This window comes from Dendrobates tinctorius, unplaced genomic scaffold (genome assembly GCF_039654945.1).
Source record: "Dendrobates tinctorius isolate UK_male_01 unplaced genomic scaffold, ASM3965494v1 ptg000172l, whole genome shotgun sequence".
Lineage (NCBI taxonomy): Eukaryota > Metazoa > Chordata > Amphibia > Anura > Dendrobatidae > Dendrobates > Dendrobates tinctorius.
In genome coordinates this window covers 1,147,501-1,174,084 of record NW_027361839.1, presented here as the reverse complement: position 1 = coordinate 1,174,084, position 26,584 = coordinate 1,147,501, and the positions used below count along the sequence as shown (strand labels likewise).

The window sequence follows — 26,584 nt, the reverse complement described above, 5'->3', positions numbered from 1 at the left end:
GTACTGTACAACGCACCTAAATCTGCTGCGGACCCACAGAGCCTGAAACTCTGCGGATCCGCAGCAGAATCCGCGCCGTGTGCACATAGCCTTATCACTTTGGCTCTCCTCACACACCTCTGAGCATGAGACAGCTGTGATGGACTTGGCGTTGTTCTGTGGCTCCCCACCATGGCTTGCAGCTGGACTAGAAGTAACTGCGATTGCTGGTAGCTGAGGTTGGATGCAAGGCTGATGAGTGTTTGTCACTATGACACTCTTCACACTTAATGGCGGATTTGCAGTCCTTGGCCATGTTTTCTAATGAGGCCCAGCACTTGAAACATACCCTAAGTTCGCTGAGGATTTTCTTGCGCTCTTGCATGGTTTTGGACCTGAAGCCGCTATATTTGTTCAATGAGTGTTTTTTTTGTGAATGGGACATTCACGATTGAAAGACTTATCCCTCAACGGAATAGTGTATTGTTTATCGGCAGTTACTGCAGGTGGTGGCAGGTTAATCTTTCTGACGCTTACAATGTTTCTCAAGTCCTTGCTTCTATGTGTGACGCTTTCATACCTTGATGACGGTGTTGCTGGAGCTGCAGTGTTAGAATTCAGAAAGTCTAGGCTAGGGTCATTCCTCATTTGGGCCTGTTCGTCGATGAACTTGCAGAACTGAATGAACGGAAGAACAGTGCCCACTTCTCTTACAGACTATGTGGTAGCTTTGAGATGATTACGTTCACCCCAAGGACAGTGTCCAAGTAGCACAGTCCAGACACACGAGGGTCTCTTTTCGCAAGTTCCGGCTCCATAAGCAGATTACTTAAATCCAGAAGCTTGTAAACTTCCTTAAGGTTGATCCTGGAAACGTTCTGCAGTCTCTTGAATAAGGACTATTCTGCCTCTTCTTGATGACTGCAAATCCCAAGCGTTCTAAATATCAACTTCTTAGATAATTGTACAACTTGTACTCACACCACCAGGCGTCCGCAGATAGTTTAACTCCACCAGCAATGAAACTGTAGAAAGACCAGAAGCTATGCTGTTTTCTTCTAAAATCTTATATTAGTTTACAATGAACTGTAGGTAAAAACGAGTAATCTGTACAGAGGAGTACACATGTGTCTTGAGTAATGGCTGCTGTAGGCTAAACTGAAGAAGGGAGGAGCAATCTAATACAGAGCTCAACTACAGGAGGGACATAGGGACAATCTTCAGTCTAATTCTACCTAGCAACAACAGGGAATTTTGCTGATTGGAAGAAAAAAATTAACACAGAATATACATTACAGGTTGTTCCCATTCGTGGGACAAAACACTCCCTGTCTGAAATCGTCAGTTTTCATAAGTCCTTATGCGACATAAGGAGTCGACTGTCCCTCGACGTCATGAAACCTGCAATGAGAGGAAATAAGAAAAACAATGCAACATAATGTAGGAATCAAGTCCATACTTGAAGTAAACATAGTCCTTGAATGAAAAATGAGTCCCAAAGAAAAACCTATCTTCAAATTGGGGAAGCCGCTACATGCCAACTCTTCCACCAACCCAACTTTAGAAGTTCAGTCCACAAGGGGAAGATAAAGTTCAGTTGGACAGTGATAGTCCTGTGTCCTAGCACGGCAGCAGCATGCGAAGGTATGCTCCCCGCCTTAGCAGAGTCCAGCGACAAAGTTACGTTCATGTGACTCCTGTTCGAAGGAGCCAGCAAACTAAAGCACTTGGAGAGGTTCCTGCAGCTGTAGTCTTCGCAGATGCGTTGTAGTTAACGCAGACTTGTCTCTTGACGACGGTTGAAACAGTCTTTAAAGAACTATGGTGCAGGGCTTGGAATTGCTGTAAGGCCTTTAGGGACTTCTTCCCCATCTCCCACCTTTGCGGTCTCTGAGATGGTAAGATAATGCTTTTGTTAATGCCCTGAGTATCAAGCTGTCTCAGTGGTACCCTGCCTTGAACTACGATGGGTGTTTTGAACCCAAGAGGACTGTGGATGCCGTTTTCAACAGGCAAGGCTCCTCGTTCGATAGCAAGTTCATCACAGGGTGATGCTTGGGGAGTGAACATTTCTTGTACAACATCCGGCAGTGTGCTGAGGCTGCGTTGCATGGGCAGAAAGCTAGCACCATCGGTAAGAGGTAGGCTGTTAAGAGAGGTGCTTTTACTTGAGCACTGACGTCTAGCATTGCTTCGGATTAACCAGGCTTGTGATGGACATAGGCATCAAAGGTTGGGAACTTAGCAGTTACTTGCTAAGGATCCCTTGACAACTCAGTCTTTGATGGAAGAGAAGGCGAGGGGGCTACCCAGTAGATATGGAAGTCTTCGGTGGATTTAATGATAGTGATCCTGATGATCACCTTGTCTTCCGCTGTAGGTGGTGAGTTGTCCTTTGTTGTAGGACTGAGTGTTGTTTCGGTGGCAGCCAGAAAGAGGGGTCACCAGACCGTACCGAGACAGCCAGAAAGAGGGGTCACCAGACCGTACCTCAGAGAAACAGCCAGAAAGAGGGGTCACCCGACCGTATCCCAAACAGCCAGAAAGAGGGGACACCGGACCGTACCCCAGAGACACAGCCAGAAAGAGGGGTCACCGGACCATACCCCAGACACAGCCAGAAAGATGGGTCACCGGACCGTACACCAGACACAGCCAGAAAGAGGGGTCACCGGACCCCAGAGACACAGCGAGAAAGAGGGGTCACCGGACCATACATCAGACACAGCCAGAAAGAGGGGTCACCGGACCGTACCCCAGAGACACAGCCAGAAAGAGGGGTCACCGTACCGTACCCCAGAGACACAGCTAGAAAGAGAGGTCACCGGACCGTACCCCAGAACAGCCAGAAAGAGGGGACACCGGACCCCAGAGACACAGCTAGAAAGAGGGGTCACCGGACCATACATCAGACACAGCCAGAAAGAGGGGTCACCGGACCCCAGAGACACAGCTAGAAAGAGGGGTCACCGGACCATACATCAGACAGAGCCAGAAAGAGGGGTCACCGGACCGTACCCCAGACACAGCCAGAAAGAGGGGTCACCGGACCGTACCCCAGAGACAGCCAGAAAGAGGGGTCACCGGACCGTACCCCAGAGACAGCCAGAAAGAGGGGTCACCGGACCGTACCCCAGACACAGCCAGAAAGAGGGGTCACCGGACCGTACCCCAGACACAGCCAGAAAGAGGGGTCACCGGACCGTACCCCAGACACAGCCAGAAAGAGGGGTCACCGGACCGTACCCCAGACACAGCCAGAAAGAGGGGTCACCGGACCGAACCCCAGACACAGTCAGAAAGAGGGGACACCGGATCATACCCCAGACACACAGCCAGAAAGAGGGGTCACCGGACAGTACCCTAGACACAGTCAGAAAGAGGGGACACCGGACAGTACCCCAGACACACAGCTAGAAAGAGGGGACACCGGACCGTACCCCAGACACAGCCAGAAAGAGGGGTCACCGGACCGTACCCCAGACACAGCCAGAAAGAGGGATCACCGGACTGTACCCCAGATACACAGCCAGAAAGAGGGGACACCGGACCGTACCCCAGAGAAAAAGCCAGAAAGAGGGGTCACCGGACCGTACCCCAGACACAGCCAGAAAGAGGGGTCACCGGCCCGTACACCAGACAGCCAGAAAGAGGGGTCACCGGACCCCAGAGACACAGCTAGAGAGGTCACTGGACCATACATCAGACAGCCAGAAAGAGGGGTCACCGGATCGTACCCCAGACACAGCCAGAAAGAGAGGTCACTGGACCGTACCCCAGACACAGCTAGAAAGAAGGGTCACCGGACCATACCCCAGAGACAGCCAGAAAGAGGGGTCACCGGACCGTACCCCAGACACAGCCAGAAAGAGGGGTCACCGGACCGTACCCCAGACACAGCCAGAAAGAGGGGTCACCGGACCGTACCCCAGACACAGCCAGAAAGAGGGGTCACCGGACCGTACCCCAGACACACAGCCAGAAAGAGGGGTCACCAGACCGTACCCCAGACACAGCCAGAAAGAGGCATCACCGCACCGTACCCCAGACACACAACTAGAAAGAGGGGTCACCGTACCATACCCCAGACACACAGCCAGAAAGAGGGGTCACCAGACCGTACCCCAGACACAGCCAGAAAGAGGCGTCACCGCACCGTACCCCAGACACACAGCTAGAAAGAGGGGTCACCGTACCGTACCCCAGAGACACAGCTAGAAAGAGGGGTCACCAGACCGTACCCCAGACACACAGCTAGAAAGAGGGGTCACCAGACTGTACCCCAGACACAGCCAGAAAGAGGGGTCACCAGACAGTACCCCAGACACAGCCAGAAAGAGGGGTCACCAGACAGTACCCCAGACACAGCCAGAAAGAGGGGACACCGGACCGTACCCCAGAGACACAGCCAGAAAGAGGGGTCACCGGACCGTACCCCAGAGACAGCCAGAAAGAGGGGTCACCGGAACGTACCCCAGAGACAGCCAGAAAGAGGGGTCACCGTACCGTACCCCAGAGACAGCCAGAAAGAGGGGTCACCGGACAGTACCCCAGAGACAGCCAGAAAGAGGGGTCACCGGACCATACCCCAGACACAGCCAGAAAGAGGGGTCACCGGACCGTACCTCAGAGACACAGCCAGAAAGAGGGGTCACCGGACCGTACCCCAGACACAGCCAGAAAGAGGGGTCACCGGACCGTACCCCAGACACAGCCAGAAAGAGGGGTCACCGGACCGTACCCCAGACACAGCAAGAGGGGTCACCGGACCGTACCCCAGACACAGCCAGAAAGAGGGGTCACCGGACCGTACCCCAGAGACACAGCTAGAAAGAGGGGTCACCGGACCGTACCCCAGACACACAGCTAGAAAGAGGGGTCACCGTACCGTACCCCAGACGCACAGCTAGAAAGAGGGGTCACCGGACCGCACCCCAGACACAGCTAGAAAGAGGGGACACCGGACCGTACCCCAGACACAGCCAGAAAGAAGGGTCACCGGACCGTACCCCAGACACAGCCAGAAAGAGGGGTCACCGGACCGTACCCCAGACACAGGCAGAAAGAGGGGTCACCGGACCGTACCCCAGACACAGCCAGAAAGAGGGGTCACCGGACCGTACCCCAGACACAGCCAGAAAGAGGGGTCACCGGACCGAACCCCAGACACAGCCAGAAAGAGGGGTCACCGGACCGAACCCCAGACACAGCCAGAAAGAGGGGACACCGGACCATACCCCAGACACACAGCCAGAAAAAGGGGTCACCGGACAGTACCCCAGACACACAGCTAGAAAGAGTGGACACCGGACCGTACCCCAGACACAGCCAGAAAGAGGGGTCACCGGACCGTACCCCAGACACAGCCAGAAAGAGGGATCACCAGACTGTACCCCAGATACACAGCCAGAAAGAGGGGACACCGGACCGTACCCCAGAGAAAAAGCCAGAAAGAGGGGTCACCGGACCGTACCCCAGACACAGCCAGAAAGAGGGGTCACCGGCCCGTACACCAGAAACAGCCAGAAAGAGGGGTCACCGGACCCCAGAGACACAGCTAGAAAGAGAGGTCACCGGACCATACATCAGACAGCCAGAAAGAGGGGTCACCGGATCGTACCCCAGACACAGCCAGAAAGAGGGGTCACCGGACAGTACCCAAGACACAGCCAGAAACAGAGGTCACTGGACCGTACCCCAGACACAGCTAGAAAGAAGGGTCACCGGACAATACCCCAGAGACAGCCAGAAAGAGGGGTCACCGGACCGTACCCCAGACACAGCCAGAAAGAGGGGTCACCGGACCGTACCCCAGACACAGCCAGAAAGAGGGGTCACCGAACCGTACCCCAGACACACAGCCAGAAAGAGGGGTCACCGGACCGTACCCCAGACACACAGCCAGAAAGAGGGGTCACCAGACCGTACCCCAGACACAGCCAGAAAGAGGCGTCACCGCACCGTACCCCAGACACACAACTAGAAAGAGGGGTCACCGTACCATACCCCAGACACACAGCCAGAAAGAGGGGTCACCAGACTGTACCCCAGACAGCCAGAAAGAGGGGTCACCAGACAGTACCCCAGACACAGCCAAAAAGAGGGGACACCGGACTGTACACCAGAGACACAGCCAGAAAGAGGGGTCACCGGACCGTACCCCAGACACAGCCAGAAAGAGGGGTCACCGGACCCCAGAGACACAGCTAAAAAGAGGGGTCACCGGACCATACATCAGACAGCCAGAAAGAGGGGTCACCGGACCGTACCCCAGACACAGCCAGAAAGAGAGGTCACTGGACCGTACCCCAGACACAGCTAGAAAGAAGGGTCACCGGACCATACCCCAGAGACAGCCAGAAAGAGGGGTCACCGGATCGTACCCCAGACACAGCCAGAAAGAGGGGTCACCGGACCGTACCCCAGACACAGCCAGAAAAAGGGGACACCGGACCGTACCCCAGACACACAGCCAGAAAGAGGGGACACCGGACCGTACCCCAGAGACACAGCCAGAAAGAGGGGTCACCGGACCGTACCCCAGAGACACAGCCAGAAAGAGGGGTCACCGGACCATACCCCAGACACAGCCAGAAAGAGGGGTCACCGGACCGTACACCAGACACAGCCAGAAAGAGGGGTCACCGGACCCCAGAGACACAGCGAGAAAGAGGGGTCACCGGACCATACATCAGACACAGCCAGAAAGAGGGGTCACCGGACCGTACCCCAGAGACACAGCCAGAAAGAGGGGTCACCGGACCGTACCCCAGACAGCCAGAAAGAGGGGTCACCGTACCGTACCCCAGAGACAGCCAGAAAGAGGGGTCACCGTACCGTACCCCAGAGACAGCCAGAAAGAGGGGTCACCGTACCCCAGAGACAGCCAGAAAGAGGGGTCACCGGACCGTACCCCAGACACAGCCAGAAAGAGGGGTCACCGGACCATACCCCAGACACAGCCAGAAAGAGGGGTCAACGTACCGTACCCCAGAGACACAGCCAGAAAGAGGGGTCACCGGACCGTACCCCAGACAGCCAGAAAGAGGGGTCACCGGACCGTACCCCAGACACAGCCAGAAAGAGGGGTCACCGGACCGTACCCCAGACAGCCAGAAAGAGGGGTCACCGGACCGTACCCCAGACACAGCAAGAGGGGTCACCGTACCGTACCCCAGACACAGCCAGAAAGAGGGGTCACCGTACCGTACCCCAGAGACACAGCCAGAAAGAGGGGTCACCGGACCGTACCCCAGACACAGCCAGAAAGAGGGGTCACCGGACCATACCCCAGACACAGCCAGAAAGAGGGGTCACTGGACCGTACCCCAGGCACAGCCAGAAAGAGGGGTCACCGGACCGTACACCAGACACAGCCAGAAAAAGGGGTCACCGGACCGTACCCCAGAGACACAGCTAGAAACAGGGGTCACCAGACCGTACTCCAGACACAGCCAGATAAAGGGGGCACCGGACCGTACCCCAGAGACAGCCAGAAAGAGAGGTCACTGGACCGTACCCCAGACACACAGCTAGAAAGAGGGGTCACCAGACCGTACCCCAGACACAGCCAGAAAGAGGCGTCACCGCACCGTACCCCAGACACACAGCTAGAAAGAGGGGTCACCGTACCGTACCCCAGAGACACAGCTAGAAAGAGGGGTCACCAGACAGTACCCCAGACACAACCAGAAAGAGGGGTCACCAGACTGTACCCCAGACAGCCAGAAAGAGGGGTCACCAGACAGTACCCCAGACACAGCCAAAAAGAGGGGACACCGGACAGTACCCCAGAGACACAGCCAGAAAGAGGGGTCACCGGACCGTACCCCAGACACAGCCAGAAAGAGGGGTCACCGGACCCCAGAGACACAGCTAGAAAGAGGGGTCACCGGACCATACATCAGACAGCCAGAAAGAGGGGTCACCGGACCGTACCCCTGACACAGCCAGAAAGAGAGGTCACTGGACCGTACCCCAGACACAGCTAGAAAGAAGGGTCACCGGACCATACCCCAGAGACAGCCAGAAAGAGGGGTCACCGGACCGTACCCCAGACACAGCCAGAAAGAGGGGTCACCGGACCGTACCCCAGACACAGCCAGAAAAAGGGGACACCGGACCGTACCCCAGACACACAGCCAGAAAGAGGGGACACCGGACCGTACCCCAGAGACACAGCCAGAAAGAGGGGTCACCGGACCGTACCCCAGAGACACAGCCAGAAAGAGGGGTCACCGGACCATACCCCAGACACAGCCAGAAAGAGGGGTCACCGGACCGTACACCAGACACAGCCAGAAAGAGGGGTCACCGGACCCCAGAGACACAGCGAGAAAGAGGGGTCACCGGACCATACATCAGACACAGCCAGAAAGAGGGGTCACCGCACCGTACCCCAGAGACACAGCCAGAAAGAGGGGTCACCGGACTGTACCCCAGACAGCCAGAAAGAGGGGTCACCGTACCGTACCCCAGAGACAGCCAGAAAGAGGGGTCACCGTACCGTACCCCAGAGACAGCCAGAAAGAGGGGTCACCGGACCGTACCCCAGACACAGCCAGAAAGAGGGGTCACCGGACCATACCCCAGACACAGCCAGAAAGAGGGGTCACCGTACCGTACCTCAGAGACACAGCCAGAAAGAGGGGTCACCGGACCGTACCCCAGACACAGCCAGAAAGAGGGGTCACCGGACCGTATCCCAGACACAGCAAGAGGGGTCACCGGACCGTACCCCAGACACAGCAAGAGGGGTCACCGGACCGTACCCCAGACACAGCCAGAAAGAGGGGTCAACGTACCGTACCCCAGAGACACAGCCAGAAAGAGGGGTCACCGGACCGTACCCCAGACAGCCAGAAAGAGGGGTCACCGGACCGTACCCCAGACACAGCCAGAAAGAGGGGTCACCGGACCGTACCCCAGACACACAGCCAGAAAGAGGGGTCACCAGACCGTACCCCAGACACAGCCAGAAAGAGGCGTCACCGCACCGTACCCCAGACACACAACTAGAAAGAGGGGTCACCGTACCATACCCCAGACACACAGCCAGAAAGAGGGGTCACCAGACCGTACCCCAGACACACAGCTAGAAAGAGGGGTCACCGTACCGTACCCCAGAGACACAGCTAGAAAGAGGGGTCACCAGACCGTACCCCAGACACACAGCTAGAAAGAGGGGTCACCAGACAGTACCCCAGACACAGCCAGAAAGAGGGGTCACCAGACTGTACCCCAGACACAGCCAGAAAGAGGGGTCACCAGACAGTACCCCAGACACAGCCAGAAAGAGGGGACACCGGACCGTACCCCAGAGACACAGCCAGAAAGAGGGGTCACCGGACCGTACCCCAGACACAGCCAGAAAGAGGGGTCACCGGCCCGTACACCAGACACAGCCAGAAAGAGGGGTCACCGGACCCCAGAGACACAGCTAGAAAGAGGGGTCACCGGACCATACATCAGACAGCCAGAAAGAGGGGTCACCGGACCGTACCCCAGACACAGCCAGAAAGAGAGGTCACTGGACCGTACCCCAGACACAGCTAGAAAGAAGGGTCACCGGACCATACCCCAGAGACAGCCAGAAAGAGGGGTCACCGGACCGTACCCCAGACACAGCCAGAAAGAGGGGTCACCGGACCGTACCCCAGACACAGCCAGAAAAAGGGGACACTGGACCGTACCCCAGACACACAGCCAGAAAGAGGGGACACCGGACCGTACCCCAGAGACACAGCCAGAAAGAGGGGTCACCGGACCATACCCCAGACACAGCGAGAAAGAGGGGTCACCGGACCGTACACCAGACACAGCCAGAAAGAGGGGTCACCGGACCCCAGAGACACAGCGAGAAAGAGGGGTCACCGGACCATACATCAGACACAGCCAGAAAGAGGGGTCACCGGACCGTACCCCAGAGACACAGCCAGAAAGAGGGGTCACAGGACCGTACCCCAGAGACACAGCCAGAAAGAGGGGTCACCGGACCGTACCCCAGAGACAGCCAGAAAGAGGGGTCACCGGACCGTACCCCAGAGACAGCCAGAAAGAGGGGTCACCGTACCGTACCCCAGAGACAGCCAGAAAGAGGGGTCACCGGACAGTACCCCAGACACACAGCTAGAAAGAGGGGTCACCAGACAGTACCCCAGACACAGCCAGAAAGAGGGGTCACCAGACTGTACCCCAGACACAGCCAGAAAGAGGGGTCACCAGACTGTACCCCAGACACAGCCAGAAAGAGGGGTCACCAGACAGTACCCCAGACACAGCCAGAAAGAGGGGTCACCGGCCCGTACACCAGACACAGCCAGAAAGAGGGGTCACCGGACCCCAGAGACACAGCTAGAAAGAGGGGTCACCGGACCGTACCCCAGACACAGCCAGAAAGAGAGGTCACTGGACCGTACCCCAGACACAGCTAGAAAGAAGGGTCACCGGACCATACCCCAGAGACAGCCAGAAAGAGGGGTCACCGGACCGTACCCCAGACACACAGCCAGAAAGAGGGGTCACCGGACCGTATCCCAGACACAGCCAGAAAGAAGGGTCACCAGACCGTATCCCAGACATACAGCCAGAAAGAGGGGTCACCGGACCGTATCCCAGACACACAGCTAGAAAGAGGGGTCACCGGACCGTACCCCAGACACAGCCAGAAAGAGGGGACACCGGACCGTATCCCAGACACACAGCTAGAAAGAGGGGTCACCGGACCGTACCCCAGAGACACAGCCAGAAAGAGGGGTCACCAGACCATACCCCAGACACAGCTAGAAAGAGGGGTCACCGGACCGTACCCCAGACACACAGCTAGAAAGAGGGGTCACCGGACCGTACCCCAGACACACAGCTAGAAAGAGGGGTCACCAGACCGTACCCCAGACACAGCCAGAAAGAGGGGTCACCGGACCGTACCCCAGACACACAGCTAGAAAGAGGGGTCACCGGACCGTACCCCAGACACAGCCAGAAAGAGGGGTCACCGGACCGTACCCCAGACACAGCCAGAAAGAGGGGTCACCGGACCGTACACCAGACACAGCCAGAAAGAGGGGTCACCGGACCCCAGAGACACAGCGAGAAAGAGGGGTCACCGGACCATACATCAGACACAGCCAGAAAGAGGGGTCACCGCACCGTACCCCAGAGACACAGCCAGAAAGAGGGGTCACCGGACCGTACCCCAGACACACAGCTAGAAAGAGGGGTCACCGGACCGTACCCCAGAGACACAGCCAGAAAGAGGGGTCACCAGACCGTACCCCAGACACAGCCAGAAAGAGGGGTCACCGTACCGTACCCCAGAGACAGCCAGAAAGAGGGGTCACCGGACCGTACCCCAGACACAGCCAGAAAGAGGGGTCACCGGACCGTACCCCAGACACAGCCAGAAAGAGGGGTCACCGGACCGTACACCAGACACAGCCAGAAAGAGGGGTCACCGGACCCCAGAGACACAGCGAGAAAGAGGGGTCACCGGACCGTACCCCAGAGACACAGCCAGAAAGAGGGGTCACCGGACCGTACCCCAGACACAGCCAGAAAGAGGGGTCACCGGACCGTACCCCAGACACAGCCAGAAAGAGGGGTCACCGGACCGTACACCAGACACAGCCAGAAAGAGGGGTCACCGGACCCCAGAGACACAGCGAGAAAGAGGGGTCACCGGACCATACATCAGACACAGCCAGAAAGAGGGGTCACCGCACCGTACCCCAGAGACACAGCCAGAAAGAGGGGTCACCGGACCGTACCCCAGACACACAGCTAGAAAGAGGGGTCACCGGACCGTACCCCAGAGACACAGCCAGAAAGAGGGGTCACCGGACCGTACCCCAGACACACAGCTAGAAAGAGGGGTCACCGGACCGTACCCCAGACACAGCCAGAAAGAGGGGTCACCGGACCGTACACCAGACACAGCCAGAAAGAGGGGTCACCGGACCCCAGAGACACAGCGAGAAAGAGGGGTCACCGGACCATACATCAGACACAGCCAGAAAGAGGGGTCACCGGACCCCAGAGACACAGCGAGAAAGAGGGGTCACCGGACCATACATCAGACACAGCCAGAAAGAGGGGTCACCGCACCGTACCCCAGACACACAGCTAGAAAGAGGGGTCACCAGACCGTACCCCAGACACAGCCAGAAAGAGGGGTCACCGGACCGTACCCCAGACACACAGCTAGAAAGAGGGGTCACCGGACCGTACCCCAGACACAGCCAGAAAGAGGGGTCACCGGACCGTACCCCATAGATCCTGACATTCTCGTCGTCTTTGGTTGTGACGCAGTTTCATTGGCTGTGAGAAGTGAGGCGGCTCCCGAATCATCCAATTACATCGCTGCTTTCACTTTACCTCAGAGTCCGGAGCGCCGCTGTGATTGGTCGGAGGGCGCTCTCCGTTCTCGGTGATTGGTGAAGTGTGCGGCTTTAGACAGTATTCTGAGAGGCCACGCCTATTATTTATTAGTCTCCAAGCAACCATTCATGACGGCAGTCAATCACTGAGCCCGTGACGTCACAGGCGCGCACTGATTCTTTCTCTAGTAAGTTGATATAAAATAGTGCCACCGGAATCCCGCTGACCGGGACGTGCGATGCTCACGGCGCATACGAGAGTGTAGTTGGCGGCTGTGTACTTGTTCCCCGCGTCTCTGTGGCAGCGGCTGTGTGTGCAGGAAGGAACTTATACTGTGTCTTAGCGTTGGCGGAGGGATCGCGTGTCGTAGCGCTGTACGACCCTATATAAGAGAAGGGCGTCTGCAATCAGCCGTCTGTCAGCGTAGAGTCGCTGCAGGTGCTTGTGAAGGGAGCGCGGCCAGAGGGGTCCTAGCCTGGTGAGTGCGGCGGCCGTGTGTGACAGGACGGGGTGTCAGCGTGACGTCACAGAGCGAGAGTGACGTCACCGGTGTGTGGCGGAGTAGTGAGCGGCCGCGGAGCTGTCATCTGTGTGTGTATATATATATATATATACTGAGCCTGTGACGGAGGATGTTCATGCTGTAGAAGACTATTCGGCAGTGAGAGTCCTCAGTGGCTTTTTAACCCTCCGTCAGGCGCAATAGATCTGACAGGCACACAGTAATTAGTTTCACTTCTCTCTCCTTGCCCACTTATCAGAAAACCTCACCCCTCCTAGTTATCTCCTGACTCTACAGGCTCTGTGAAACCTGATATCACAGTGACTCAGCAGACCTTCTAGTGAGCAGATATCAACACTTTGGCTTCTCAGGCACATTGCGCCTGATTTCAACACAAATTGAAAGGTTAGTATTTTCTTTTTTTATTCATCACGATTGTGTATTTAGCTTGTTTTATGAAGGATTAATGCTAAGTTAGTGTACATAAGTACTGTTTTCTTAGACAAAAGGAGGGTGGCTTCTAAGGCACATTGCGCCCTAACACATACTCTTTCTCTCTTGCTTCAGATTTTCTGCTGCAATGGCCAGAAAACAGTATGATTCATCTAAACCCCTTCATTTAGAAGAAATGAAGATTTTTTTGTTAGAAGATGATGAGGAAGAACCAGCAGTAACTGAGGATTTAGAGGAATCTAGTGACATTTCATCTGAAGATGAGGTAGCAGAATGTAACACTGATTCTGGAACAGAGCAGGATGGTGATGACACTGATACAGAGGAAACAGACACAGATCTAGCTTATTATTTGGGCAAAGATAAAAATACAAAGGACGTCCCAAGGACGTTCCAGAACAAACACCGACTCTACCACCTTCTAAAAGACGCAGTTGTACTACCTGCTCATTTGTATCTGGTTTCAGAAGGCTTTCTAAATATGACTGCAAAATATGTAAAGAATCAATCTGCCTTTCCCATGCAACTTTCGTCTGCCAGCCTTGCTTTTCTAAGTGTACCTGTGCTGCTTCTGCTGCAATTGAAACCACTGAAGATGAGTAGAAAATAATTAAGTAACAGCTAAGTGCAATATCCTTTAAGTTTTTTTCCATAATTTTATATTTAAGCAATAGTTACGTAAAGATAACTGGAGCCTATTTGGCGGTACTACCGAAAAGTGGTACTTTTAGTTTTAATAAGTTTATGGTTAATAAATGTTTTTTTTTGCATCTGATTTGGTGTAATCTCTTTTAATACATTCCTATGAAGGTCACTGACTACTTCTATAGTCCTGAAATTGAAAAATGTAGCTACTATAGGTGGTTTTCTGACCTGTGCTTGTCAGGCACATTGCGCATGAACTGAGGAGAATCTATATTGCGCCTGACGGAGGGTTAACGGCAAACTGAAAAGATGGAGACAAGTTGCAGCTTCCCAGACTCCTCCGGGCTCTTCACAGTCCAAAGACTAATATAATGTTTCCTGTATCACTATATAGGGAGGTATTGGGGTCTGTGGCGGAGCGGGGGGTCTGTGGCGGTGCGGCACGTGTGGGGGGGGGGGTCTGTGGCGGTGCGGCACGTGTGGGGGGGGGGGTCTGTGGCGGTGCGGCACGTGTGGGGGGGGGGGTCTGTGGCGGTGCGGCACGTGGGAGGGGAGGGTCTGTGGCGGTGCGGCACGTGGGAGGGGAGGGTCTGTGGCGGTGCGGCACGTGGGAGGGGAGGGTCTGTGGCGGTGCGGCACGTGGGAGGGGAGGGTCTGTGGCGGTGCGGCACGTGGGAGGGGAGGGTCTGTGGCGGTGCGGCACGTGGGAGGGGAGGGTCTGTGGCGGTGCGGCACGTGGGAGGGGAGGGTCTGTGGCGGTGCGGCACGTGGGAGGGGAGGGTCTGTGGCGGTGCGGCACGTGGGAGGGGAGGGTCTGTGGCGGTGCGGCACGTGGGAGGGGAGGGTCTGTGGCGGTGCGGCACGTGGGAGGGGAGGGTCTGTGGCGGTGCGGCACGTGGGAGGGGAGGGTCTGTGGCGGTGCGGCACGTGGGAGGGGAGGGTCTGTGGCGGTGCGGCACGTGGGAGGGGAGGGTCTGTGGCGGTGCGGCACGTGGGAGGGGAGGGTCTGTGGCGGTGCGGCACGTGGGAGGGGAGGGTCTGTGGCGGTGCGGCACGTGGGAGGGGAGGGTCTGTGGCGGTGCGGCACGTGGGAGGGGAGGGTCTGTGGCGGTGCGGCACGTGGGAGGGGAGGGTCTGTGGCGGTGCGGCACGTGGGAGGGGAGGGTCTGTGGCGGTGCGGCACGTGGGAGGGGAGGGTCTGTGGCGGTGCGGCACGTGGGAGGGGAGGGTCTGTGGCGGTGCGGCACGTGGGAGGGGAGGGTCTGTGGCGGTGCGGCACGTGGGAGGGGAGGGTCTGTGGCGGTGCGGCACGTGGGAGGGGAGGGTCTGTGGCGGTGCGGCACGTGGGAGGGGAGGGTCTGTGGCGGTGCGGCACGTGGGAGGGGAGGGTCTGTGGCGGTGCGGCACGTGGGAGGGGAGGGTCTGTGGCGGTGCGGCACGTGGGAGGGGAGGGTCTGTGGCGGTGCGGCACGTGGGAGGGGAGGGTCTGTGGCGGTGCGGCACGTGGGAGGGGAGGGTCTGTGGCGGTGCGGCACGTGGGAGGGGAGGGTCTGTGGCGGTGCGGCACGTGGGAGGGGAGGGTCTGTGGCGGTGCGGCACGTGGGAGGGGAGGGTCTGTGGCGGTGCGGCACGTGGGAGGGGAGGGTCTGTGGCGGTGCGGCACGTGGGAGGGGAGGGTCTGTGGCGGTGCGGCACGTGGGAGGGGAGGGTCTGTGGCGGTGCGGCACGTGGGAGGGGAGGGTCTGTGGCGGTGCGGCACGTGGGAGGGGAGGGTCTGTGGCGGTGCGGCACGTGGGAGGGGAGGGTCTGTGGCGGTGCGGCACGTGGGAGGGGAGGGTCTGTGGCGGTGCGGCACGTGGGAGGGGAGGGTCTGTGGCGGTGCGGCACGTGGGAGGGGAGGGTCTGTGGCGGTGCGGCACGTGGGAGGGGAGGGTCTGTGGCGGTGCGGCACGTGGGAGGGGAGGGTCTGTGGCGGTGCGGCACGTGGGAGGGGAGGGTCTGTGGCGGTGCGGCACGTGGGAGGGGAGGGTCTGTGGCGGTGCGGCACGTGGGAGGGGAGGGTCTGTGGCGGTGCGGCACGTGGGAGGGTCGGGTCGGGTCTGTGGCGGTGCGGCACGTGGGAGGGTCGGGTCTGTGGCGGTGCGGCACGTGGGAGGGTCGGGTCTGTGGCGGTGCGGCACGTGGGAGGGTCGGGTCTGTGGCGGTGCGGCACGGGGGAGGGGAGGGGAGGGTCTGTGGCGGTGCGGCACGTGTGAGGGAAGGGGGGGGTCTGTGGCGGTGCGGCACGTGTGAGGGGAGGGGGGGGTCTGTGGCGGGGTCTGTGTGGCGGCACGGGTGCGGGGTCACGTGTGGTGGTGCCTGTACATTATACCGTGATTATTACATATGATTTGGTGCTGACCTGTGTAGACTTCCCTGGTATCTGCACCTTGTGAACGGGGGTACTTATTTTAGGGTGTCCGCTATTTGCTGTTTTTGTGGCCCCTGTTTGGCAGGTGAGGGCATGGAGGGGTTAACCATCGTCCCCTGAGCAGCGGTGTTGGTCTGTACAATGGTGGGAGTCACGATCGCCCCCAGTCTCGTGCTGTGGAGGGGTCACTACTCTGCCCATGTAGAGGGACAGGTCTCTGTGGGGTGACTGCAGACCCCTATCAGTGTGGGACCCTCCGCTGCTGAATGTGTCTAGTGCTCTTACGCTGGGGGCGCCCCCAATTGTCTCCTGGTTGTATGGTGGAGGGAAGCGCCCTGTACTGGGTGGGCTGCGGGTGGAAGAGAATTGACTTTACCATCTGTCACTCATACTTTGGGGAGAGGTTTCTCCTAGATTCCCCCTTACATCTCCCATAAGTGGTGCCAGCTGTTGGAGCACCACAACTCCCAGCATGTCAGGGCTTTAACAGCTGGAGAATTGCGCTAGTGACACTGAATCCTGACTGATACAAGACTTGTATTGAGTTCCTCTGGATCTCTGCTTGCTGTCAGTGAATTTTTGGCAAGTTTAGTCTTGGAGATTAATCCTCCTTCTCCAGGCCTTGGCCCTCATTACGGGGGATCTGTCAGCTCAGCCGCCTCTCGTCCCTCCTGGGGGGTCTTGGTGACTTCTGTCCATATTTGCATCGCTGCGACCTGCACTATATATAGCTGGGGGCTCTGTTCTGGGAACGCTGATACACCCTGTTAAAATAGTCTGTCACCCAGTGGGGGTGGGGGGCTGTCATGGCGGCCGAGACCTGCTGATGTCACACACTAGCGCACTGCTGGTTACATGACTTTCTTAATGCTTCACCTGCCCGGAGTCTCGTGTCTACTCAAGTCACATCCAGAGCTGCGATCAGACCATGCTCTGGGTGTGACACTAGGGAGGACCCCATGTTCATACACTAGTTTCGTGTTTGTTTGTTTTTTATTTTTTTTTGTTTTTGCAGTTAAACTCTACTTTCTTGGCACCAAAAAACGCTGCGAAAACCCAAGCCAGCGTTTTGATCTGTTTTGTTTCTAGTTCGTCGTTTTAATCACGAAATGCTGGAAACTGATGTCGCTGCACGTTCCGATTCAGGAAAATCTCTGCTTGCTGCTTTCCTCAGAACTTGCTGCTTTTGATAGAGTATATCTATCTATCTATCTATCTCATGTGTGATCAAGGCCTGGAAATGTTTAGCTTGCAAAGATGTTAAAGCCCCTGTTACACAATGTGATATTGCTGTAAAGTCACCAATTTTGTGATATTGCTAGTGATATCGCTGTGTGTGATACTTGCCTCCAACCGGCTCCCCCGCTGCTCATCGTTGGTCGCGCGAGAACATCCTGGACCATTTCTCGTCGGGCGCTTCCTGTGGCGCCGACGAGCGAGGCGGGCGGGAGGACGCCAGGATCGCCGCGTCTGACAGGTAAGTAGCAACCCCTGCTATGTCGCTGGTGAGATCTGCCTGTGTGGCAGCTCACTAGCGACCACTTGGCGATCCATATCGCTGTCGGGATCGCTGGTGCATTGCTACGTGTAACTGTACCCTAACAGGAGACTTGATAGCGGTCTACAAATACCTGAAGGGCTGTCGGTGTAGCAGGATCATCTTTATTCTCATTTACACATGGAAACACGAGAAGCAATGGGATGAAACTGAATGGAAGAAGCAGAGTAGAAAAACTTCTTGACAGTTGGGGTGATCAATGAGTAGAACAGGCTGCCACGAGAGGTGGTGAGTTCTCCTTCAATGAAAGTCTTCAGAGGCTGGACAGACATCTGGATGGTTTAGTGACTCCTGCATAGAGCAGGGGGTTTCTGGCCACTTCCCTTGTTCACTGACAGCTATCAGTTCTTCGAAGTAGTGAAATGAGTGTAAGCTGCAGCACCGTGGCTGTCGGGTGTCCTCTATGTGGTATAATGAGCTCGTGTGCCGCCTGTATGGCTGCTGCTCAGATCAGACATGTGTGGACCTGTCGGACAGGCTGAGGCTGATCCATGGCGAGATCTGGTGCCCTATGCTGAGCCGCACCACTTTAACCTGTGCTTCCAGTTTTTGGGTCTAGGAGAGACACATACTCTGCTCCGGGTGATCAGCCGCTGCTCTGGCGCAGGGGTATTTAGGTTTTTGGGCCAGGGATACATCTGCTTCCTGATCTAGTGATGGCTGGCTCGCTGCCAGGGCCTCTATTTAAAAACTGTTGGCCTGTGGCCAGGGACATGTAGTCACTACACGGCTATGGTCTAGTGTATCCTGGTAATGCCCATATTGTGCCAGGCTGTGAACTTACAGCAGGTAACTGCTGTGTCCACTTCACTCCGATGTATAATGGATAACCACCACTGTGCTCCAGGGCTGGACGAGTCTGACATATGTGCGCACGTGCCTATGGTGGGTGCTCTGACTAATTTTTGGGGCTACAGTGCACCTTTCTGTCCAGCATGTTGCATGATTCTGCAGCACTGAATAATCATGTTGTAGTCTGGATGTAACTAGAGGGAAGCCTAATGTTGCTGCTCCTCCTGTCTCAACACTGTTCTGACCTATCTTATTCTCTGCCCTGCAGATACCAGAAGCATGGCAAGCCAAGGAAGTGACAGCAGCAACTCCCCCCAAGCCTGCAGCGTCCTGAACTGGGAGCAGGTGGATCGCCTGAACAGCTTCCTTACTGAGGTGGTCCCCATCCACGGACGTGGGAACTTCCCCACCTTGAAGATCACTCTGAAGGACATTGTGCAGATGGTCCGCAGCCGCCTGGAGGATGCAGGGATCAAAGTGAGGGATGTGCGGCTCAACGGCTCTGCCGCCAGTCACGTCCTCGTGAAGGATAACGGTCTGGGCTACAAGGACCTGGACTTGATATTTGGGGTGACAATCTCCTCTGAGGCTGACTTCCAGCTTGTGAAAGACGTGGTCATCGGATTACTCCTCAACTTCCTGCCGGAGGGTGTGAACAAGGAGCGGATCAGCCCGATCACCCTGAAGGAGGCCTACGTGCAGAAGCTAGTGAAAGTGTTCACAGACTTGGACCGCTGGAGCCTCATCTCGCTCTCCAACAAGGATGGTAGGAACATTGAGCTGAAGTTCGTCCACTCCATCCGCCGGCAGTTTGAGTTCAGTGTTGACTCCTTTCAGATCGTTTTGGACTCTCTGCTCTTCTACCATGACTGCTCGGAGAACCCAATGTCAGAGCACTTCCACCCCACTGTCATCGGGGAAAGCATGTATGGCGACTTCGAAGCCTCCTTGGGCCACCTCCGGAATAAGCAGATCGCTACAAAGAACCCAGAAGAGATCCGTGGTGGTGGCCTGATGAAGTACAGCAACTTGCTGGTGCGGGACTTCAAGCCAGCAGACAAGGAGCAGATAAAGTCCCTGGAGCGCTACATGTGCTCCCGCTTCTTCATAGACTTCTCTGACATCTTTGAACAGCAGCGTAAGCTGGAGTCATATCTCCAGAACCACTTCATCGGGGAGGAGAAGAGCAAGTACGACTACCTGATGATCCTCCGCAGGGTGGTGAATGAGAGTACGGTGTGCCTGATGGGCCATGAACGCCGACAGACTCTAAACCTGATCTCCCTGCTGGCCCTCAGGGTGCTCGCTGAACAGAACATTATCCCCAATGCCACCAACGTAACATGCTACTACCAGCCTGCACCGTACGTCAGCGATGCCAACTTCAGCAACTACTACATTGCCAACACAGCTGTCTCCTACAGCCAGTCCTACCCAACGTGGCTGCCATGCAGTTAGGAGGCTGGAGACAGTGGACCCTTTACTGACTATTGAGCCTTTATTACTGGAATGCAACCAGGAGCCCACTCCACATCAAGAGCCCCCCCAAATATTGAATGTAAATGGTAGCGGTCCGACCCACGCACCTCCACCGGACCGCCGATACTGTGATCGTGTAGCAACAAGCTGTGATTGAGTCCTAGAGCCCCCAATGGTCAGGGTGTTTGTTTTTTTTTTTTTTTTCTTCCTCACCAATCAGTGTTTGGATGTGTCCTCCACCATCAGAACAGCTCGATCAAACTCTTCTCCCCACTCTTGGAATTGGGGCTAGTAAGGGCCTGGGAGCTAAAGAAGAAAAATTGAAGGGGGGGGGGGTGATTTAAAACAGAAATTACCAAAAAAAAAAGTGGTGAATTGTGTTTATTTATTGTAAAAGCCTAAAAAAACAAATAGGTTAAAAAAAAAAAAAAAAAAAAAAGTTGGGAGTGGGTGTTTGTTTCTGGATGTGAAGTGCTATTTATGTTATGAGCCGGGGCGATTGTGCCTTATGGGGCTGCGCCACGGTTTCTCACCCTTTTACCGGGCGCAGACTCAAATATATTTTTTTTTTTTTTGATGCGCTTATAGTTTTGGATTTCAGACTGCAGTTACTTTACTGCTTTTTGGGGAGGGGGGGTTGGCCTTTTTTTTTTTTTTTTTTTTTTTTTTTTTTTTTTCCCCATCCACTTAGTGCAGTGTTAGACTATAAAAAAGCCACTTGCGTCAAGGAGCGGAGGGCGGGGAGCAGCGTACAGTTGGGGGGCACGTTGGCCTTCATGCAGGGCATGCTCAGTCTGTGCTCACAACCAGAGCTGCAATCACCTATAATGTCCAGCCCCTCTGCAGTGCATTGTGGGATATGTAGTTCAGGCACTTCAGGCTGGGGCTCCATGAATGACTGCTGCTCTGGATGTGACGAGTGTAATGCACTTCTGCCATGAAGTGTTGTCCCGTGGCTGGTTCTGGATTAGGAAATGACCACTGGTTGGTGGCCGTGTACTAACCTACATCCCACCTCCCCAGGAGTAGGAAGGAAGAAGTGCCTTATTCGGTGTTCTGCAACCTCCAGCCTGGCACACTGTGATGACCCTGCACCGCTTGTCTTTTACTGTTGTTGCTGTCGTGCTCCTTTACTGCTCAGGAAACTGTCATCACTTGTGTCATGAAATAAAAGCCCCTTGACATATTTCTGCTGCCGTCTCTGATCTGTGTCCTGGAATCTGCTGGTACCTGAGGGGTTAATCTATATCATGCTGAGCAATGGAAAAGCAAATATATTATCAAGGTGTTTGCCCAGATGTTGGCGTGTGCAGAGAAAACGGTGACCCGACCACTGCTACATAATCCTGGAGGTCATCCACATGGAGGAATTGTGCTCCATTCACTGCCGAAGCTGCACTCACTGTTCTCACATTGCATCAAGTGCTGCAGAACATGAGTGCAACTCTGACGCTGCCACTCGGTGCACCTGAATAAGTTGTCAGATCTGGATGTAGCACCTAGACGCTTGTCATGTGGGGTACAATCCCCCTGCCATGTCCAGGTTACTGCAGCCCCTGGTACTGCTGTGGGGTTCTAGGTTGGCTGCTCTTCCACCATGGAGGCTGATGCCAGCTCTGCCAGTAGAGAGCACTGGTACTGTGTGCTTCTCAGGAAGGCTGAGATGGCGAGCACTCCCCACCGTCGCCCTCATACTGGTGTGTGGCACTCTCCACAAAGCCTGGAGTGAGCTCCTGGTTGACCGGTCACTGCCCAGTGTCAGGTGCTGATCAGGGTATGGTGACCCGGGTTACAGTGCCAGCCCTGGACACGAGCCAGTGTATGCAGACAGGACTTTGATACGGCTCTGGACATAGATGGCACAAACATTGGGGAGGGAGGCCAGCTGTGAGTGCAGCTCTGGAGGATAAGACACATAACAGCAGAATAGTGATCGCAGCTCTGGAGGAATCAATAGTTCCAGGGGGAGGTCTCCTGTTCTGTACCAGCCATAGCTTGCTGTATTGTGCAGCGTTGCTGCTCCGTAGTGCAGTGTCGGCTCTGCCTGAACACTCACATCGCTCAGTGTACACTGCAGATTCCACTTTGCAGTCACTGTTATACATGGCGGAGCTGTACTCTAGGTGTCTGTGCACACATTGCCAACTTTTTGCACAGATTTGTCACAACCTAAAAAAACTTAACGGCAGCGATGTGAATGAGATTCCTGATGTCTTGCTGCACGTTGCTTATTTTCCTTGCAGACTTAAACCTGTGAGTTATTTTTTTATTTTTTTCTGTTCTAATGTGTGGGGTAAATCTGCAACAACAAAAAATCAGCCTGGGTGCCCAGATGTAGCAGAGCTGTGGATGCAGGGTATGTCTGCTGCCGGCTATAGAGTGCAGGTGAATCCTCGGATCACTGAGCCGTGCGGGCTCACCACGTCCAGTACACTTCTATCATGCTCGTCTCCACAAGAGATATTGATGTGCTGCAGTTCTTAAAGATGCCCCCATCTGTGTCTGCAGGTGCATAGTGGACATGGGATGTCCAGAAAGCCCCCCATTATGCTGTAACATCCGTCCGCTGCATCAAGCCTGCAGCAATCACTGCTCGTGGGCCCAGGCCTAATGCAGCGGTTTTCTTGCCGAGGATGCAGAAATCTGTTGCGAACACTAAATGTGAGCACATATCTACTGGAGAAATGTCCTGTAATGGATGGGGCCGAGCAATCCCATTCCCACCTGCATTTCTGGCATCGGCCCCAGCACTGCCTCCGCTCGCTGCGCTGGATGTCAGCACCTGTCACCGCTGTACAGCTCTACCCTGGGCACCGCTGCGGGCGCTCGGATAGTTGTGGCTCCGTTTGTGTTTGGTTTCTCTCTTGAACTTAAAATCCACAGAAGATTCTGATTCAAACAGCTCCACGTCCGATGGTGTTCAGTGTCATGGAAAGTGCAATCCTGTGCCAGCATCACTGCCTGGGCTAATGATGCCCTACCCTGTATCTGCCATTACTCTAGTCACAGTCAGAGCTGCAGGCACAGGCTGAAACAACTGGTGCCCTTATAAGAGTCCATCACTCACCACATTGTGCTGCATGGGTAATAGTCAAGTAGGCGGCTGCCATTGACAATTGTGACTGATTATTAGAGAAATTACGGCTGCAACTCTGGATGTGAATGCAGTATAATATCTAAAGCGCAATAGAAGGTGCTTAGCCCCACGTTTATGATCATCCATATATACGCTGCTCAAAAATAGAGGGAACACTTAAACAACAGAATATAACTCCAAGTAAATCAAACTGTCCACTTAGGAAGCAACGTCACATGCTGTTGTGCAAATGGAATAGATAACAGATAGAAATTATTAGCAATTATCAAGACACCCTCAGTAAAGGAGTGGTTCTGCAGGTGGGGACCACAGACCACATCTCAGTACCAATGCTTTCTGGCTGATGTTTTGGTCACTTTTGAATGTTGGCTGTGCTTTCACATTCGTGGTAGCATGAGACGGACTCTACTACACACACACACACACGGCTCAGGTAGTGCAGCTCATCCAGGATGGCACATCAATGTGAGCTGTGGCAAGAAGGTTTGCTGTGTATGTTAGCGTAGTGTCCAGAGGCTGGAGGTGCTACCAGGAGACGTGGAGGGGGACATAGGAGGGCAACAACCCAGCAGCAGGACCGCTACCTCAGCCTTTGTGCAAGGAAGAGCACTGCCAAAGCCCTGCAAAATGACCTCCAGCAGGCCACAAATGGGCATGTGTCTGCACAAACGGTTAGAAACCGACTCCATGAGGATGGTCTGAGGGCCCGACGTCCACAGATGGGGGTTGTGCTCACAGCCCAACACCGTGCAGGACGCTTGGCATCTGCCACAGAACACCAGGATTGGCAAATTCGCCACTGGCGCCCTGTGCTCTTCACAGGTGAAAGCAGGTTCACACTGAGCACATGTGACAGAGTCTGGAGATGCCATGGAGAGCGATCTGCTGCCTGCAACATCCTTCAGCATGACCGGTTTGGCAGTGGGTCAGTAATGGTGTGGGGTGGCATTTCTTTGGAGGGCCTCACAGCCATCTATGTGCTCGCCAGAGGTAGCCTGACTGCCATTAGGTACCGAGATGAGATCCTCAGACCCCTTATGGGACCATATGCTGGTGCGGTTGGTCCTGGGTTCCTCCTAGTGCAGGACAATGCCAGACCTTATATGGCTGGAGTGTGTCAGCAGTTCCTGCAAGATGAAGGCTTTGAACTATGGACCGGCCCGCCCGTTCCCCAGACCTGAATCCGAGTGAGCACATCTGGGACATCATGCCTCGCTCCATCCACCAACGTCACATTGCACCACAGACTGTCCAGGAGTTGGCGGATGCTTTAGTCCGGGACTGTGAGGAGATCCCTCAGGAGACTGAGTATTGTGTTGCTTCCCTGCATGGCTGCTTGGTCTGCTCGGTCGCTCCCTGTATTCTGTGCCCCTGCACTCTGCCCTGTAGTGCGTCTCTGCACACGCTCTGTGCTTGTACTCTGCCTCTTGTCTCGTGCCTTGTGTCTTGTATTCGTCCTTTGTGCCATGTTTTGTCAGTGTCATGCTTGGACTTGTAGTCCTTCCGGAGTTCTCTGCTTTGCCATGTCTTGCCTTTGCTATGCTTTAGAAAACACCAAAAAGGCCAAGCAGTCAAAAAGATCCATAAAGAACAATATTTTATTGATATTACATATAAAATGTGGACACTTACAGTACATGGAAATAGGGGGATAAAAAACAGACGTGCACAGTGGTGATGAGGGCCAGACACACTGTCAACACTGCGATGGGAAAAATTACCCAAAATACAAGGTAGTAAATAAAGGTCAGGGAAACATCTTTATAAATACATAGATCAATGAGTACATTGCAGAATCATCACATAGCAAATGCTACTGCCTATGATTAAACCAACAGGATTCCCTGACATGGTACAGACACAGAGCCATAACAGAGCTGGTGCTCAGAAGTAAATAAATGCCATACCAATAAGATCATTGCAATTGCGGTATAATTACCTGGGAGCAGTGAGGTCGGTCCTGTCCCCGACGCGCGTTTCGGAGTCTACAGCTCCATCATGTGATATAATTTTTTGGCTTCCACATACAGTATGTCCATTACCTGCTTACTTTGCTATGCTTTGCCTTGTGGTCCTTCCTATGTTCTCTGTCTTTGCTTGTTCTTCCTTGTTCTTACCTATGGTGCTCTGTTGTGCCTCCTGGCACACACTCCATTCCTCCTCTCTTACCTATGGTGCTCTATTGTGCCTCCTGGCACACACACCATTCCTCCTCTCTTACCTATGGTGCTCTGTAGTGCCTCCTGGCACACACACCATTCCGCCTCTCTTACCTATGGTGCTCTGTAGTGCCTCCTGGCACACGCACCATTCCGCCACTCTTACCTCTGGTGCTCTCTTGCACATTTCCATGCTAGTCTCAAGGTTCCCTCTTGACCCGGCTCTGGGCTTCGGCCTACGCTCCGCTGCTAGCTCTGTTCTCGCTCTGACCTGGCTCTGTGTTTCTGCCTACGTTCCGCTCATTGTTCCGTACCCTGCCTAGTCTTGTCTTGTTTCTTGCTTTGCCTTGCCTTGTTTCTTCGTGTGCCCTTTGCATGCGCCTGGCCTTCCTAGCCTCCTGCTTGTGCCTCAGCCGTGCTCGTCGGTCAGTGACAGCTGTGTCGCCTGCTATGCCCCATTTGGGTTCGCTGGAGTCTTACCTGCTTGTTTGTGCTGCAGCCCGTCCAGCTAGCCAGTGCCCCAGCCGTGCTCTCTGTGCTTCCTTGCACTCACGCTGTCTCTGCACTGTGTTTGCCTGCTCCTCTCTTAGCACACGCAGGCCCTCGCCTGCCCCGTGGCATACCTCCCCGTGCTTCTGTAAAAGTACGCGCAGGTCTTGCCATGTACCCTGTCGTGCCCTCTTGCACGCACAGGTCCTAGCCTGTGCTTTGGACCCTGGTGTGCCCTCTGCACGAGCAGGACTCTGCTTTTAACCCTGACCCTGGCGTGTCTCTCTGCACGCGCAGGACTCTGCCTTGAACCCTGACCCTGGCGTGTCCCTCTGCATGCGCAGGACTCTGCCTTGAACCTGACCCTGGCGTGTTTCTCTGCACGCGCAGGACTCTGGCTTGAACCCTGATCCTGGTGTGCCCCTCTGCACGTGCAGGACTCTGCCTTGAACTATGACCCTGGTGTGCCCTCTGCACGCACAGGACTCTGCCTTGTGCCTTGGGGTGTCTCTACACACACATCCTGTCTTGTATGTTGAACTTTGAACCCTGGCGTGTACCCTACACACGCACTGTGTTTCACGCCTAGAACCTGGCGTGTCCCCTACACACGCACCTTGCCTCGCACCTTGCCCTGGACCCTGGT

General features: G+C 55.3%; 1 protein-coding gene across 1 annotated transcript; it reads left to right on the top strand.

The window, feature by feature from the left end:
- The first annotated feature begins 12,596 nt into the window (after positions 1-12,596).
- On the top strand, positions 12,597-21,379 carry TENT5C (terminal nucleotidyltransferase 5C). Its single transcript, XM_073551021.1, has 2 exons — positions 12,597-12,832; positions 18,983-21,379. The coding sequence occupies exon 2, from the start codon at positions 18,994-18,996 to the stop codon at positions 20,170-20,172; it is 1,179 nt and encodes a 392-aa protein (XP_073407122.1). The 5' UTR covers positions 12,597-12,832; positions 18,983-18,993; the 3' UTR covers positions 20,173-21,379.
- Positions 21,380-26,584: the final 5,205 nt, after the last annotated feature.

Coding starts and splice junctions, on each gene's coding strand:
- TENT5C (XM_073551021.1), top strand. CDS start 18,994: ATGGCAAGCCAAGGAAGTGACAGCAGCAACTCCCCCCAAGCCTGCAGC.